This window comes from Loxodonta africana, chromosome 9 (assembly GCF_030014295.1).
Source record: "Loxodonta africana isolate mLoxAfr1 chromosome 9, mLoxAfr1.hap2, whole genome shotgun sequence".
Classification (NCBI taxonomy): Eukaryota; Metazoa; Chordata; class Mammalia; order Proboscidea; family Elephantidae; genus Loxodonta; species Loxodonta africana.
Genome location: NC_087350.1, coordinates 45,409,540 through 45,425,566, shown reverse-complemented (window position 1 = coordinate 45,425,566; position 16,027 = coordinate 45,409,540). Strand labels below are relative to the sequence as shown.

Sequence of the window (16,027 nt, the reverse complement as noted above, 5' to 3'; positions counted from 1 at the left end):
CAGATTGGATTAGGATCCTTCTACTCCGATGTAAACTCTTGCTAACTGATAACATTTTCAAAGACCCTATTTCCAAACAAGTTCTCATTCATAGGTACCAGGGGTTAGGACTTCAACATAAGTATTGGGGGGAACACAATTCAGTCCTTAACCTTTTTTGGGAAGTAATAGATCTATTTGAGAATTTAATAGGAGATACAGCCTTCTCCATATCTGCATAATGTTTTGTGTGCAATTTCAGGGTATTCATGGACCCTGGAATTAAGAGCCCCTTCTGTATATTAATTTAAAATGTCTTACTGCACTTCAGTGGAAACCCTTGTTGTGTAGTGGTTAAGAGCTCCAGCTGCTAGCCAAAAGGTCAGCAGTTTGAATCCACTAGGCGTTCCTTGGAAACCCTGTGGGGCAGCTCTACTCTGCCCCATAGGTCGCCATGAGTCGGAATCGATGGCAGTGGGTTTGGCTTTATGGGTTATTACACTTCCACAATGATTTGGATAGAAATGTGCTGTGTCTCGTGATGTGAAACTCCCTTAGAAAAGGGACTGATTATCTGAGAGGCCAGAGCTAATGCACTGTTAGCCCCTTGCAGAACTCTTCGGTCTTCTTTCCTCTCACTTGTTTTTTCTTGCGTTTGCTTTTTTCTACCACTTCACTAAAATACACCTTGAAGGGCAACTCCGCTCTGATATTTTACCTAACGTATTGGCAGAGTGGTTAAAGAGCTTGGATTCTAACCTAAAGATTGGCAGTTCGAATCCACCAGCCGCTCCTTGGAAACCCTCTGGGGCAGTTCTGCTGTGTCCTGTAGGGTCTCTGTGAGTCAGAATCGACCGAACAGCAGTGGGTACTTAGGTCGGGGGTGGTGGTGGTTCAGTGATAGCATTCTCACCTTCTGTGCTGGTGACCTAGGCTCTGTTCCTGGCCATTGTACCTCATATATAGTCACCACATATCTGTCAGCAGAGGCTTGAGTATTGCTATGATGCTGAACAGGTTTCAGTGGAGCTTCCAGACTAAGACATGCTAGGAAGAAAAGCCTGGTGATCTCCTCCTAAAAATCAGCCAGTGAAAACCCTGTGGATCTCAACAGTCTGATCCGCAACTAATCATAGGGTTGACACAGGATCGGCATTTCATTCCATTGTACATGCGGTCGCCATAAGTCGAGGGCCAACTTGCCAGCAGCTAACAACAGATGGGAATCTGTGTTTTTTACTAACAAGATGGCTGTTAATGTAGATTACCCTCAGCTGATTATCAGCAGAACGTTTCCACTAGGCTGATGTATATACGTACTTCTTCCCAGACTCCTCTGACTGGGTCCCCAGTTACAACTATAGTTTGTCTAACCTTTATTTTTCACTTAACAAGTAGAAACTAAGCTAGCCGGAGATGCTATAGGTATCGAGGACTATTGTAAGGTTAAATCTGGAGACTCCAGGTCATAAGCGTTAGGGAAGAAAAGGGAGGAGGAGAAAGAAGAGGAACCCCCTGCTGTACATTTTGCTGTGTTTTCACTTCTCCGGTGTGTGGGGATGACTCTAGAACTGGCTGCAGTCTGCTCCAGAATGGTTAATTGGTTTCCTCCTCCAACACAGCAGTATGTCATTGCCTCGCTGCTGTTGAGCACAGCCCACTGGGATCCCACCCTCTGGAGCACTGTTTTGTGGACAGAAGAGATGAGACTCCCTTCACTTAAAATTTTTAATCTTTTCCTTTTGTCCCTGTGTAACTAGAGCATGCCCTTAAATTCACACCTGTCCCAGAAGTCTTAAGTCGTACTTTTAGAGCACTGGAAACAATCTCCTGCTTCCGAAAGGTGGAGTATTAGCAGGCAGAGAATAGGGCGATGTGATGGAAGTAATTGTAAAGCTCCTTGGCCTCTTCATGTGAGGCCAGCCGTCTGATGCAGAGGTTCTTCACATAGCATCTGTGAATGCGTTACACAAAGGGGCCTGTGGGCCCTGGGAACTGTAGGTGAGATTTTGTACATGCAATTTATCTGGGGAAAGGTTTGGTGCCTTCCAGCAAATTCTCAAAGGGGTCTGTGATCCTAGAAAGGTTAAAAACCACTGCTACAGGGATTCTTGAAGAGAGAGAAAGAAACGAGTATGTTTTATTAGGCTGGCTTAAATACAGTGATTTTTAGTTTATTTTAATCACCAAAAATCCCTTTTCTTCAACAGATCATCCAGAATTCCTGTAATGTTATCAACCTAATCATAGCTTCTGATCGATATTTTGAAATAACTGATTAACCAGAGATACTACCCTGAGTTAATATAATCTACAGCCAAAAGAAAAGAGGCCTCGCATATCACCAACCTGAAAAGCAGCCTTGCGATGGACACATGGCCAGTTTTTATTAGGCCTTTTCAAATATTGGAAAGAAACCTAACTACCTTGAGCGCACAGCCACCCAGCAGGCCTAGTGAGCAATCCCTGGTGTCGTGCCTCTCTCCCGCCAGCCTGCCTCAGCTTGGTTCTCTTTCCTGATGGAGCTAGTATACATTTGATTCCCTTATGTCTCCAGCCACTTTTGAAACCAACTCTTCTCATTCGATTGTAGCAGTATTCAGGGAGGTTTTATCTGCTATTGGCCAGCCTGTGTCATCAAGCAGTGGGAAGTCCGACCTTCCTCATCTAGCTCGTTGCTGACTGAGAGCTGTGCAGTGGACAGCCGGGGGGAGCAATGTGTACCTCAGCTCAGCTGCAGCCTCAGATGTGATGTCTGACTGACGCAGCTCAGCATTGCGGCTACATGGTGCAATCTGACAAAGAGACAGGGACCTACAGGAGCAGAGTCTGAGATCATCGTGAACACTGAGGACAACCCGATGCCTTTGGCGTGTTTCTAGAGTAGAAGGGAAATGAAAGGCAGAAAATTCCTAGAATTGATTGGAAATTTTATTGGTGTTTGGTGTGTCCTCTAGCCACTCTTTTGGGCCATTTTTGTTTGTTTCTTTTTATTATTGAAGATATAATTTGCTCACAATAAGATGCACAGCTCCTTAACTGTTCAGTTCAATGACTTTTGACCATTATTGGATCATTTTTTTTAAAGATGTGAAAATGGCAAGGGGTTGGTATCTGACCTCCTAACTTCACTGGGGAAAGGAGAATCAAGATCAACAGCCCAAGGCTGATTCCTATGAGGCAGAGGTCAGACATGCCTCCTCTCTCCGCCATCTCTACTAATTCTGACACCAACCATTACCTCTCTGCTGGGTTCAATAATTCATTGCAGTAGCCACACAGACCTCACAGACCACACGATTATGGGATTTATTAGGGAAGTCACAGTTACAATTCAGGCTCAGAAACACTCAGGATACAGTTCTTCCTATAGGACAGCCTCTCCCCAGCTGTGCTCTCAGACACACCTCCCCCTGGCCCTCAGCCTCTGCCCTAAGGCACTCAGCTTTCTCTCTCTTTGGGCTGGGAAGCCCACTATGCCATCTCCTGCTCCTGGGTCTCTCCCACTACCACTTCTCATCATCTTCAGGGTTACAGTTGGCTCTCTTTCTTGGTCTCCTACTTCCAGGAGCTTCTCAGCACAGGGATCATGAGTCCAGAGAACATGCCAGCTCCTGGCTGTTCTTTCTTGGTGGTGGTAGGATCCTCCTCTCTGCTCTGGAATTTGCTCTATTTTAAGGCAAAACTGACCAGTTCCCTTGGTGAACCACAATTACCCTATCACACAGTCCCATCTAATCACCTGGGTGGCAGTTACAAGATCATGGCTTTAAAGACTACACAAAAGTAATCAGTTGCACCTCAGATGTATATTGAAAATTGTATTTTGGATCAGTTTCCACATGGTCCTCAACAGTTGAGGATTGAAGAATTTCATTTTCTATATAGCCTTTCCCCATATGTGATCTGATACTGTCTTTGTGAGGCGGATTGGTGGGATTTTCTCTGTTGGTGGCCAGAAGGTGCCTCATGAGCTAACCCTCCTCAGAGTAGATGCTTTCAGGGCAGTGTGGTTCCAGTTCATTGTGTGGTCTTCATCCTGTGGCGACCTTTTCTGATTACTAAGAGAGGTGGTGCAGCCTGGCTTTCAGGTTTGTGCTTGACCGTGAATGAGGGAAGCTCTCCCTCTGCTCCTCCCCCATGCCGAGTGAGCTTGAGCAGATTGTGGAAATGTTAAAATTCAGAGTGAGTCAGAGTGACTGTAATGCCAACCAGGCTTTGTCATCATCCTTACTTCTTTAATTTTTGTGTTTGACTCAAAATTCCATCTGAAGCACAGCAGGGAGGAAGCAAGTGAAAAGCATGATGGGTAGGTGGAGGTATTCTTAAGCTGAAGGCTGTCTTTACACCCAGAGCAGGAGTGTTTTAGATATTTTTCACCCTGTAAGTGGTTGTCGCGGGCCTTTGCTTCTGTGTGTCACATAAATCATACAGTATTAACTCCTTAGAGTGAATTGCTGGCAGCTCCTAGGCGTGGCCTGGCGTTTTGAACCATGATCACGTCATCCTGAACTGCCAGTGGATTACAAAGCTGTGAATTGCCTTTCTCTTACCGCGAAGTATAGGCTTTAAGAGCTTGGTCCTTGGAGGGAGTCTTACAGGGTTCAAGTATTGGTTTCTCCATCTACAAGCCATGTGACTTTGTTTTTTTTTTAAAACTTCTCCAAACCTTAGTTCATCTGTGTGGCAATGGCAATAATACATCTTTCCTCATAGAGGTTATTGTGAGGATTACACGAGATAAAGCACAAGAGGTGCCTGCCCTGGTGCCTGGCACATGGTAAATTGCTCAGCAAATGGAGCTACCAGTGCTACTGGTTGTATTGTTGTCATGGTTACAAGAACATTCAGGGACGTTAGCTGGGAAAGAAGGGGACAGTCTATCTTCTTGTCAGCCTGCTTGGTGATTCCTTTGACTTGAAGAGCAAAGGTAAAAAATCTAGCGAGGGGACAGCACCTCATCTAGATGGTATGTGCTTGCTTTTTGCTATTGGTTCAGAGAGAGTATTGACTTTAAAAGCTTTTAAACATTTGAAAGGGCTGTGGCACTCTTGCCTCAGTGCGCACTTGTTCCATTTTCTTCAGTAAGAAGTACTTGCCAAAATCAGGAGATGGTTGTTTTCTTGAGAATGAGTGGAAGGAAGGAGGAATCTCAGGACAGAAGAGGTCAGCCTTGTAGGAGATCCTAAAACAGCTGTACATGATATCCCTCACAAGCCCCACCCCCATGTCTCACCTTCCCAACTCCCTGGAAGGTTTTTCAAGTCTTTATACCCAGACTTGATTCCATAAGTCTAGGGGGCAGCTCAGACATCTATACTTAAAACTCTCCGGGTGATTGTGGTGCTCACTCTGGTTAAGAACCATTGCTATAAAGAAGTTCTAATCTACAACCCTCCCCCACTACCCCCCCCCCCCCCACAGCTATTCTCCATATGAGGAGACAGATGCCTGGAGAGGGAAGTAGCAGGCCAGGGCCAGGCACACTGAGTTATGATGGTGCATGAACCAGAATTCAGGTCTCCTGGCTCCTGTTCAGTGCATTTTTCCTCTCACCGTGCTCATTCTTTTACCATATTTGCTGTTCCTCGTGGCAGGGTCAAAAAATAGTCATCCCAGACTTGGTGAGCTTTCATTTCTCTGGGAGCCCAGCTCCTTGTCCAGTGAGCAGCAGGCTGTCAGCTTTCTTAACTCCAGGGAAATCTTTTTTGGAAGAAAAGCAAAGGGAGGCTTGGGATTCCAGGCTTCGACCTGCTGCGTCACTGATCACTGCATAATGCTGGTGAAGTTTCTCACTCCCCAGAGCTGGTTCACCTCCTGCTCAGCATCCTGACTCACTGTGTGCATATGGCAGTGCTGCTTCCAGGAGAGCCCAGGGCTCTCTGGCAGTCCCCAGGCCACCATTTGTTCCGGTTTTTCTTACTATAGAGTCTGGATTCCTGCCAGATATGGCAGCCACGGTGACATGGTACATGCCACATTTGGTGTTAGGCTCTTTATTCATTTCTAATGCTATAACATCAAACATTCATCGAATGCTTTCTGTGTGTTTCCCATATACTATCTCTTAATTCCCCCAATAACCCTGAAGGTAAGTATTGTTATTCGTATCTTACAGATGAGGCAACTGAGGCTCAGAGAGGTTAGGTGACTTATCTGAGGTCACACAGCTGGTAAGCAGCAGAGTTGGAATTTGAACCTGAGGTGTTCACATGTCCAGGGCCTGCACTCTTAACCATTCTGCCGTCATTTTCTTACTGCAATAAGTAAACCAGCTCCCTGTCTTCACTGCCTCAGCTGTACCTAGAACACCGGTGTGGATCTCTGGAGCCTGATCCCTGCAAGCATCAGTCACATAAACAGATGACTTACATGTGACTAGAAATGATGTCTGTCATGACTGGTATGGTTTGGAAAAAAAACTTGAGTTCTGCTTGATTGTGGCTGTATTTCTTAGCAAGCAGCAAAACTGCTTGTCCACAAGGTCATAACACATGCCCTGGCCTGATATCTGTGTTTGCGGTGGTCTTTGTTTATTAATACTTGGAATTGAAGTGGACAGGCTTTTATAGAGCAGTTCACAGCCGGCCTCACTTCAGAGAATATCTTAGAAGTCAGCCTGGGAGATTGTGACATGGTGGTGTGTGATACTGGGGTAATGCCACACATAGCTCCTCCTGCTCCTTTGCTCACACTCCTCGCACTTGTTCTGTTACCCCGTTACGACCTGAGTTGCCTTAACCCTCTACTTTCTCTAAGTTAACTCTTCCCATTTCCATTTTACTTCACCTTAAGAATTCTTTTTGCTTTCCTCAACTTCATTACCTTGTCTTTCCATCTCATCCAGCAAAACACCAAGGCAGGAATGATCTGTTGTTCACTGCCGCCCCCGTCCACCCTTTGATTGCTCTACATTGATAAAGAAAAATCTACCTTTTAGAGGGGCTCTGTTCATTTCCTAGGGCTGCCATAACAATTCTGGTGGCTAGAAGTCTGAAATCAGCAGAGCAGTGCACCCTCTGAAGACCCTGAGGGAGAATCCTTCCTTGCCTCTTCCAGCCTCTAGTGGTTGCCCACAGTCCAGAACATTCCTTGTATTGTAGCTGCATCACTCCAATTCCTGCCTCCGTCTTCACTCGGCGATCTTTCTTCTGTGTGTGTCTGTGCATCTCCAAATCTTAATCCCCTTATAAGGACACCAGTCACTGGCCGTGGGGCCCAGCCTAATCCAGCATTCCTTATCTTGCTCGATGGCATCTGTGTCTTAGTTACCTAGTGCTACTGTAGCAGAACACCACAAATGGGTGGCTTTAACAAACAAATTTATTTTCTCACAGTTCAGGCTAAATGTCCGAATTCAGGGTGCCAGCTCTAGGGGAAGGCTTTCTCTCTCTCTCTGTCAGGTCTCGGGGCACTGGCGCTCTGGGTGGGGCGGGGGTGGGGGGAAGTTCTGATGTATAATGTTTGAGAATTACTGTGATTCTCCTATGTGTTGTAAATCTTGTCTCTGTGAAGTTGATGAGGTGGAATTAGAGGCAGTTATGTTAATGAGGCAGGACTCAATCTACAAGATTAGGTTTTTGTCTTAAGCTAATCTCTTTTGAGATATAAAAGAGAGAAGCAAACGGAGAGATTGGTTTGGGGGGGAAGGAGGGGACGACACTTCATACCACCACGAAACATGAGCCAGGAGAATAGCGTATCCTTTGGACCTGGGGTCTCTACAATGAGAGTCTCCTAGACTGGGGAAGATTGATGACAAGGACCTTCCCCCAAAGCTGACAGAGAGAGAAAGCCTTCCCCTGGAGCTGACACCCTGAATTTGGACTTCCATTCTCCTAAACTGTGAGAGAATATTTTCTGTTTGTTAAAGCCATCCACTTGTGGTATTTCTGTTATAGCAGCACAAGATGACTAAGCCATCCCCACATAGCCAATTTCAAGCTACTGAACCGAAGTTGGTAGATATGCCAGTTTGCCAGTGCAAGCTGGCTCCAGCACATCATTGGAGCTGGAACCTCAGCCTGCTGCTCCAAGAACTCTGTTACTTCCTGGTGATTGGGGGAGATCCTGCCAAATGATTGCATTTCCAGAAATACAGACATGCCCCTGGCCGGTAGCCAGTGTTCATCTGCATTAGACTTGGCCTCTTGACCAGGAGGGTGCCTGAATGTGATTTGCTTTTAAAAATGAGAAAAGAAGCTAATGAGCCTTTTATTTTGTTTCTTCTCCCTAGCTGCTATAAATTTAGCAAAGCTGAAACTTTTCAGACATTATTACGTCTTGGTGAGTAAGAAATCCTAAATGTGTACATAAGATCAATTCAAGAACTAGAAGCAAAAGAACTTCTGAAGAATTAGTAAAAATATAAGGTGTTAATGCAGCTTGGAGATGTGGGGATTTAATTTTATAAAACCTAATTGTGTCTTTTAAGATGGAAAATTAAATAAATATAACTTCTTGTTAAAATTTAGTTTTAAATATTTAGAAAGATGATACATGTTTAATGTAAAGGAAAAATCACTGATTTTAGGAACACAGCAAAAGCCCCTTATTATCCTTTATTACCCTTCTTAGCCTCTCCCAGGGTAATTACTGTCAACAGTTTAGTGGTTATTCCTGTAATTTTTTTCCTAGGCATATGCCATACTAACATTTGCTGTTTTTATTCATTTCCAAAAACAGGATCACACCATAATGATGCTCTCTGCAAACTTTTTTTTTATTTAAAATTATTAGAGTATAGTACAGAAAAATTATGGCAGTTTTTGTAAAACCTAAAAACTGTGGTGGGCACAAAAAGTCCTGTAAGAACAGCACAAAAGGCAGGACTTCCTATAATTTATTAGGATCATAATTTCTTGGAATATATAAAGTAGGAGTCTTGTACATGATCCACTTCAGTTTAATTTTTTCCTGTGGGTTTGTGTTATCTGCTGGAACAGGTACAGGGATCACCACAGAGCCTCCTCCCTTGACATGTGTAGTGTCTGTGACAAGTGGTCCTCTGTAGCCAAGCCAGGACACTGAAACTCCAGACTATCTGGCCTGGCCTATAACCCTGGACATCCTAGGCTTGGTCCCAGTGACCAGACCATGCTTGTGTGGCTGTCATGTTGAATTCTTGTCACATGAGGGGAAATGAAGGCATCCTCCCTTGTTAGACTACTTAGTATTATTTCTGTTTCCTCTGAGTGTGTATCTCAAACATACACAGCATCTGCTGGTGAAGTGACTTAAAAGATAGTATTTTCCCTGAGTAGTTCTATTTTGCTATTATTATTGGAAAATATTCCTCAAAGCCTGGAAATAAAAAATATTACCCTTTGGGGATTGAAATTAATGGGTTATATATGTGGACAGGGTGAAAAACAATCATTTCATGGTGTTTTGCCCTCTCCATGAGTATTGCTATCATCAACATCCTGGTCACCTAGAGATAGTGTATCCTTTAAAGTATAACTAGTACAGTAGCCATCTCTCTCTGCCACATTTATTAATTAGCACTACCAGTGTCAAATAATTTCCTTCAGGTGATTCTGTTTTCTCTTTTGTAGTTAATTTGTGAAAGCAAATTGTTGGAAGAAAGTGGTGCCGTAATTTCTATGTTGGTTTTATTTCTCGTTTCTTTCCTCTTCATATAGATTGTATGTTACATATACTTCACGAGGATCATTGCGTTTCTCCTCAAACTTGCTGTTCCATTCCAGTGGAAGTGGCTCTACCAGGTATGCTGCTTGCGGGGGATAGCGGCAGAGAATTTAGTCTGAAGGTGAAGTCTTGGAATGGAGGAATAGTTGCAGGCATAACCAAGGTTGTTACTAATTTATCTGGCAATGACCACTAAGACCTTCCTTCAGTCTCATCCGGTCTACAATTAAGATAATCTCTTTGTCCAGGAAAGCTGCTGGAGTACATGAGAAATCTGGAAGTAATTGCATTATTGATTTTAGTTTCCAATTTTAAGTCTTTGAAGAGAAAAACCTCAGGCAGAGAGAGTAAGATTTGCCCTGTACAGTTAAAACCTAGATGAGATGTGGTCTTTTCCTTCAGCTATGGAGCTTAGAATCCAGACCTCCTGTCTTCGCTTATTATTATTGTTTCAATAATAAAGTACCTTTGTAATATACTAGAACTAGTTTAACTACTAGAGTAGGCCTCCAAATGACAAAGAGACTTATTTTTTCTTGGAGAACTCACTTTGTTCTTTAGGCTCTGTAGGAATGTGTGAGATATAAAGAGCTCTTAAAAAATACCAATGAAGATTTATTAGAGCAAGGCCTCTTAAATAATATCTTTGGGCAAAATGCTCCTAGCTGAGGCTTCAGAAAATCTTCTAAGGAAAATGCTCTCTGTCAGTAAACTCTGGCATTTGGGCCATGAGTGAGCAATGGATTGGAGAGAGGGTGTGCCAGGTTGTTTAGTTCCACTGCTATCTGAAGAACGGTGTTACTAATCTCTTTATTTTGGGGTGGTTTTTACATTTGCAGCTCCTGGATGAAATGGCCACGCTGGTATTCTTTGTTTTAACTGGGTATAAATTCCGTCCAGCTTCAGATAATCCCTACCTACAACTTCCTCAGGAAGAAGACGATTTGGAAGTGGAATCTGTGTAAGAAGTCTCCCATCTCTTCTCCCCTCTTGCTTTACCCCGACCCCTTTACCTAACTAACAGCAGCACAGTGTGAACTGGACCAGCTGCTCTCAGCATTTTGTTGCTCCAGAGGGTGCCTCCTCTATTTTTAGCAGAAGGAAATGGACACTCAAGCCCCAGGCTCTCTTATATAGTTTGAAGTATAGCATCTGCCAAGCATTGTTCAGTCTTTTCAGGGAAAGTAGAATTTGCCATCCTGTTAAGCATTGTTGGAGCCTGCTTCCAACAACGCAAGAACTTGGGCATACACTTGACCTGTTCAAAACTACTGAGAATAGGCAACCCAACTACCTGTTGGGCCCCTGCCATTAGGAGCTTATGTCTGAAAATGTAATCATCTCAGTCATCTGTAAGTGCTAATTATCCTCAGACATCATTATCATAGGGTAACAAAGTAGATCTTCATAGCTAGCACATTGACTTTGACCTATATCTGAACATTAACATGGGCTTTTCTGATTCACAAGGTAAGTGACTCTAGAGTCCTATTTTCTGGGAGAGGGCGGTCATTTTCTATGAAAGTGAATAGTGAACAAGCACATTTGCTTGTTAACTCATGAAATATGATCAGCAAGGTTAATTGTTGGGTTTGATGATTAGCCTAAGACTGAGCTTTTCCTTTCTTGTTTCACTTGGTATCAAATGTGCTGCCTTCAGCACAGGCACCCTTTTGACTTCTTGCGATGCGGAGGCTGACTCAGCCCATGCTGGGCTCCGCTTGGCTGTTAGGTCAGGTGGCATGGGACAGCTCTTTATCCTCAGCTCCACCAGTGGGACAATAAATGGAAGGCAGGTCCCACTGACGGGCCCAAAACAGCAACTCCTGTGCAAAGGAGGAAATATCTTTTTTTAGATAGTGGAGATGAAGGCAGGAGAACCCTCAAATGTGCCTTAGCTAGAATTAGCAGAACCTGAGCAAGTGACTATTGGATAAAGAGGCACAAGTGAGAGTCAGTCTAATAAGCAGCAGCATCTCCAAATGGAGTAATTGGAAACTAATAGAATACACTAAAACGTTATTTATCCATCCCCTACTGAGGGACCTTTAGCTTGTTCCGTAAATGTTTACCGCAGAATGTCTCTGGGCTTGGCAGCTAGGCACAGAATGGCTGGATCATGGTTTGGGAGCATCTTCCACTTTCCTGAATTGTGCTCCATCCGAACTGCTGGCTCCGTTGACATTCCTGCCAGCAGTGTAGGAGTTCCTGTTCACCACATCCTTTCCATCTGCTATTACATCTTGAAACATGGATACATAGTGAAGATATTTTTGTGTCGTGTTTTGTTTTCTCTGTTTGTTTTGTTGTTGTTTTGCTCTGACAGTGTTTGATGGTGGCGGTAACCATTTTAGCAAGAGGTTCTTTGTTAAAATCAGGGAATGAAGGAGGGAAGGAGTAGACAAACAGACCACTAGACTAGTAGGGCCCGGAGGGAGTGTGTTCTTTATTCTGGTAAGATTTGGGAAAGGTTGGTGAGGAATTTTGGAATGTTGGATCAAGGATGATGCTCTGGTTGCCTCATTTTACGCGCCTATTACAAGGGTAGAGTACTCTGCTTATGCTGAATATTTGTAGCTTAGTGAAATGAGCTGCTTTCTCTTCAGTGGCAGAAAGGCTGCATGGGCGACAGCTGTAGAGAGAGGGTCTAATATTTTAGCTCTCAACCAAATGAGAGTTCTGCTTATAGGGTGGTGTTTCTATGAGCAGTAGCCTAGTTTTAACCTGTGAAAAATAACTTTGTGAAGTGGGCTAGTTGCACAGAGGAGCAAATGAAGTTTAGGAGCCTACTGAGGTAAAGTGCCTTTAAATTGGCAAGGAAATTATTTTGGGGTTTCTCTTTGGCTAAGAACTCTACTGTTGAGAGTTCTGTGAATTTATAAGATGTGACCTAGCAAAACAGGTCTGCGATAGAGGCTCTGGCAGTCAGCCTGCCATCCATGCTCATCTGCAGGTAAGTGGAAGGGCTAATTGCAGCTTCTCAGTGACAGCACAGTCACCCAGGGCTGTCACCTCCCTCTTCTAATTGGAGAAGTGCTGTTCCTGCATGGCATCTCTTAAATCCTCCAGAAATAACTCAAGCCAGAGGCAAGCAGAGTCCTCACCTGTTTCCTGGAAGGTCATTAGCTCTACGTAAAGTGTCACGCACATTGCTAGGTGTTTCCTGAAGAAGGAAGCTAGGTCTGACCCCTGTCACAGACAACAGCAACCCTTTATGGGAAGTAGTATTCTTTATGTCTTCTAACACCCCCTACACGTGCACATACACACCCCAAAACAAATCTACACTGGTTTCTTGCTAATAAGTCTTACACTGGAGCCCAGCACTAGGGGCATGTGAACTCCGATCAGGGCTACTCACTGACTTTATAGACTGAGATGCTGGATAGTTTATTTTTTACCTGTTCTCACCACCTTTATCTGAAGCTGAAGTTTTGGGAGTACAGTACATTTGGGAGGGTGAGTCTTGCCAGTTGATTGCAGGTGCAAGCTGTGCTCTTTTTGTGGATAGAGTGCCTTCCAAGAGCACTGCTTCTGCCCTTCATCTGGCCTAGGCCTCCACGCCGTCCCCAGCAGGCCTAACGCAGCTTCTCCCTCTGAGCCTGTGGAATGAGGAAGCAATTAGAAGTAATGGCGATTTTCTGTCTTTTTTTCCCTCTTCTGTTTCTTTCAACATCTCTCTTTATTGGACTCAAAGAGGTTTACACAAACTCAAAGAGGTGTGGACCACTTAGGCCCAAGCCCCAATTGACTGGTGTGGCAGGAGGAACAGTGCGTGCCTGAGGCCCCTTTCTCGTCTTGCCTGCGTTTATTAGGCCCTTTTGGTTGCAGTTACAGACACTCAGGCCTCCGCAAGGGAAAGAGAGTTCGCCATTTGGATTTAGAAGGAAAGCAGGAGTTGGCCCTGGGGCCAGGTACTCATTCATCTCTGTTCGAGCCCCTGATCCTTCTCCAGGGCACCTCTACTTCTCTCGGGTATCCCACTGCTCCTTTCTCCTCTCTGCCCTCCACAGACTATCCTATACAGATCACACAGGCAGCACCTCTGCTTGGCTTAGCATGTTGCTTTCTTGCCTCACATCAGCGCAGGAACTCTGCTAGCCAGCCTGCAAATGAAGCCTGGAGTGTCACTCCAGTTCAAAGAACTGCTTCCCCAAGCAGGCACTGGAGGCAGAGAGGAATGGGTGTCGGGCTTGGCACGCAGAGTGTCTGCTTGTGCCTCTCTGTCAGTGGCTTCCTCATCCCTACAGGCAGTTGTGGAGCACCAGTTGCGCAGAAGTCCTGCCCTTAGGGAGCTCACAGTCTGACAGGTATAAGAGCATAGACGGGGCTATGGTAGAGGCGTGCACCTGGAGCCCAGAGGATGGATATCTCACCAGCTTGGGGCGGTCCGGGCAGGCTTCCTGAAAGGTGAGAAGGAACCAGTCAGGCAAAGAGGGAATGAGCAGAGGCAAGAAGGGTAGGCCTCGCCCCCATCCAGACCTCACTCTCCCCGTCTGTGAAGTGAGTGATGGTGGTTACGATCTGTGCAGCTCCAGGAGGCTCTGACTGGACCCACAGAGTTACAGTTCAGGCTGAAAATCACCACTGCTCATGGCTTAACTTAAGCTTTGTAGAGTACCTTTCCATACTGTGTCTGGGGCATTGGAGGATGGCTTTCTGTGATATAGACTGCTGTTCTGATATTGGCTCTTCAGCTGTTTGGCCCCCTTCAGTGTTTGCACCAAAACTAGGACACCCAGGGAGGTGACTGGGAAGCTGTGAAGTTGCTGAAGCACCACCTCCTTGTGTCCCTGCTGGGGAGGCTCCAGGGTGTTAATCTAACCTAGGTCTTATTCTTTCTCACTGCTACATTGTCTGAAACTTTAGCCGCAAGGAGACTCACCAGCGCAGGACTGCAGGGGTCTAGCAGGCTTACCTGTGGCACTCTAGTCCAGGGCCTTCCACACCCTGCCTGTGCCCACCTTGGACTCTGTTCCTGCCACATTCCCTCATGGACTGGCCATACTGAACCACTTAGCATTCCCAACCGCACCACGGAACTTTCTTTTTGTTTCCTCCATGCTTTTGCATGTTTTCTTTCTTTTCAAAAATTCCCCTGTGCTCGTCCCACCCCTCCATCTTGCTCACCAGCCCCTCCACATCATTCATTACATGCCTCAAAGCTTCCCCCAGTATCTCAAGCAGAGGAGGTGGTTTTTCTCACCCACACCACTGTCGAACCTGGTTCCTTCTGCCACAGTCTGTGTTTTAAGTGGCTTTGCATTGTTGGTGTGTGGGACCGCCTCTCTGCCAGGCTGGAGGCTCCATGAGCAGCAGTTCTTCTTCTCCCCTCTGGCTGTAGCACAGAGGCTGTCATGAAAGAGTCAAGTTGTTTCTCAATTGATTCACCATTTGGAAGGGAATGTTTTTTTAGGGAGAAAGGTAGAAAATGTTTTCCCAGACCTACCTTCAAAACCATGTCTGTGTCACCGTGAGTGTGCTTTGCCTCTCAGCGTCAACACATGTTGAGCTCCTTGTCCTTAACTAGTCTTCCACTTTTTTAACAAGGTGCTAGAATCACAGAACTGTTGGATTATTACAGGGAGTGGTTCTGGAATACTTCAGGTTGCCTCTCTTCTGTCTAAGCAGATACGGAGAAGTATAGGGGTTGCCTGTGCTGGGGTTGGAAAGATGGTGGTTCTCTTGGGCATATAGATGCGCACCACCTCCCTCTGTCCCAGTCTGGAGAAGGTCACTTTAGAAGCAGCTTTGTGTATCCCATTCCTCCTGGGAAAAAGTGCGATCTTTTCTTAGTAAGGTCAGGCCTGAGATGTGAACCAGCTGGCAGGAAATGATACTGTGTTATGTCTGTTGAGGCATTTTCCTTTGTTTTGGGAATGCTTTTACAGCCCCTGTAACAGCATCTGCAGAAATCCCTCGATTCACATAAGAACCACTTTCTGGCAAGGAAAACCTTGTCCTAATTTTGTCAGAAGTACAAATAACCTATGAATCTGAAGGGCTCTTATTTGAGACAAGTCCAGACTCGGGGGAAGACTGGATGGCTTTGAGGGTTGAATATAGCAGCGGTATGGTGGGAGAAAAAAAGGAGGAGGGAGTTTTCTTCCCCTACCCTATGAAAACATTTATTTACCATTAAGCCCAGATGGACAGACTCTGAATGTGTCACATATAGGGGCAGTACATTACCATTTTTAGGTGAAAGAATTTTGTAGTTGGCAGAAGGATAGGTAGGGTCCTTGAAGAGAATGTATTGAATTGATTGAGTTTATTATATGGACTAGGAAATTCCTCTTGGTCCATGATAACAAAAAAAACCCAGTGGTCCATGATGGGGGGACATTAATTGCCTCATTATTTCCCCCTGTACATAAGGGAGGTGCTGGTCCTGCTA

General features: G+C 45.0%; 1 protein-coding gene across 5 annotated transcripts in view; it reads left to right on the top strand.

The window, feature by feature from the left end:
* Positions 1 to 16,027, top strand: part of GPR107 (G protein-coupled receptor 107) — a 117,991-nt gene that overhangs the window by 92,121 nt on the left and 9,843 nt on the right. For 4 of the 5 annotated variants that reach the window (XR_002784998.2, XM_010587561.3, XM_003407418.4 and 1 more), the window contains 3 exons: positions 8,216 to 8,265; positions 9,624 to 9,707; positions 10,470 to 10,591. Coding sequence is in view for 4 of the 5 variants with exons in the window: in XM_010587561.3 (XP_010585863.1) it covers positions 8,216 to 8,265; positions 9,624 to 9,707; positions 10,470 to 10,591 (256 nt within the window). In the remaining variant the exon portion in view is untranslated. Of the gene's footprint in view, positions 1 to 8,215; positions 8,266 to 9,623; positions 9,708 to 10,469; positions 10,596 to 16,027 lie in introns of those variants that run through there. The other variant, XM_023544838.2, reaches the window with a different exon arrangement.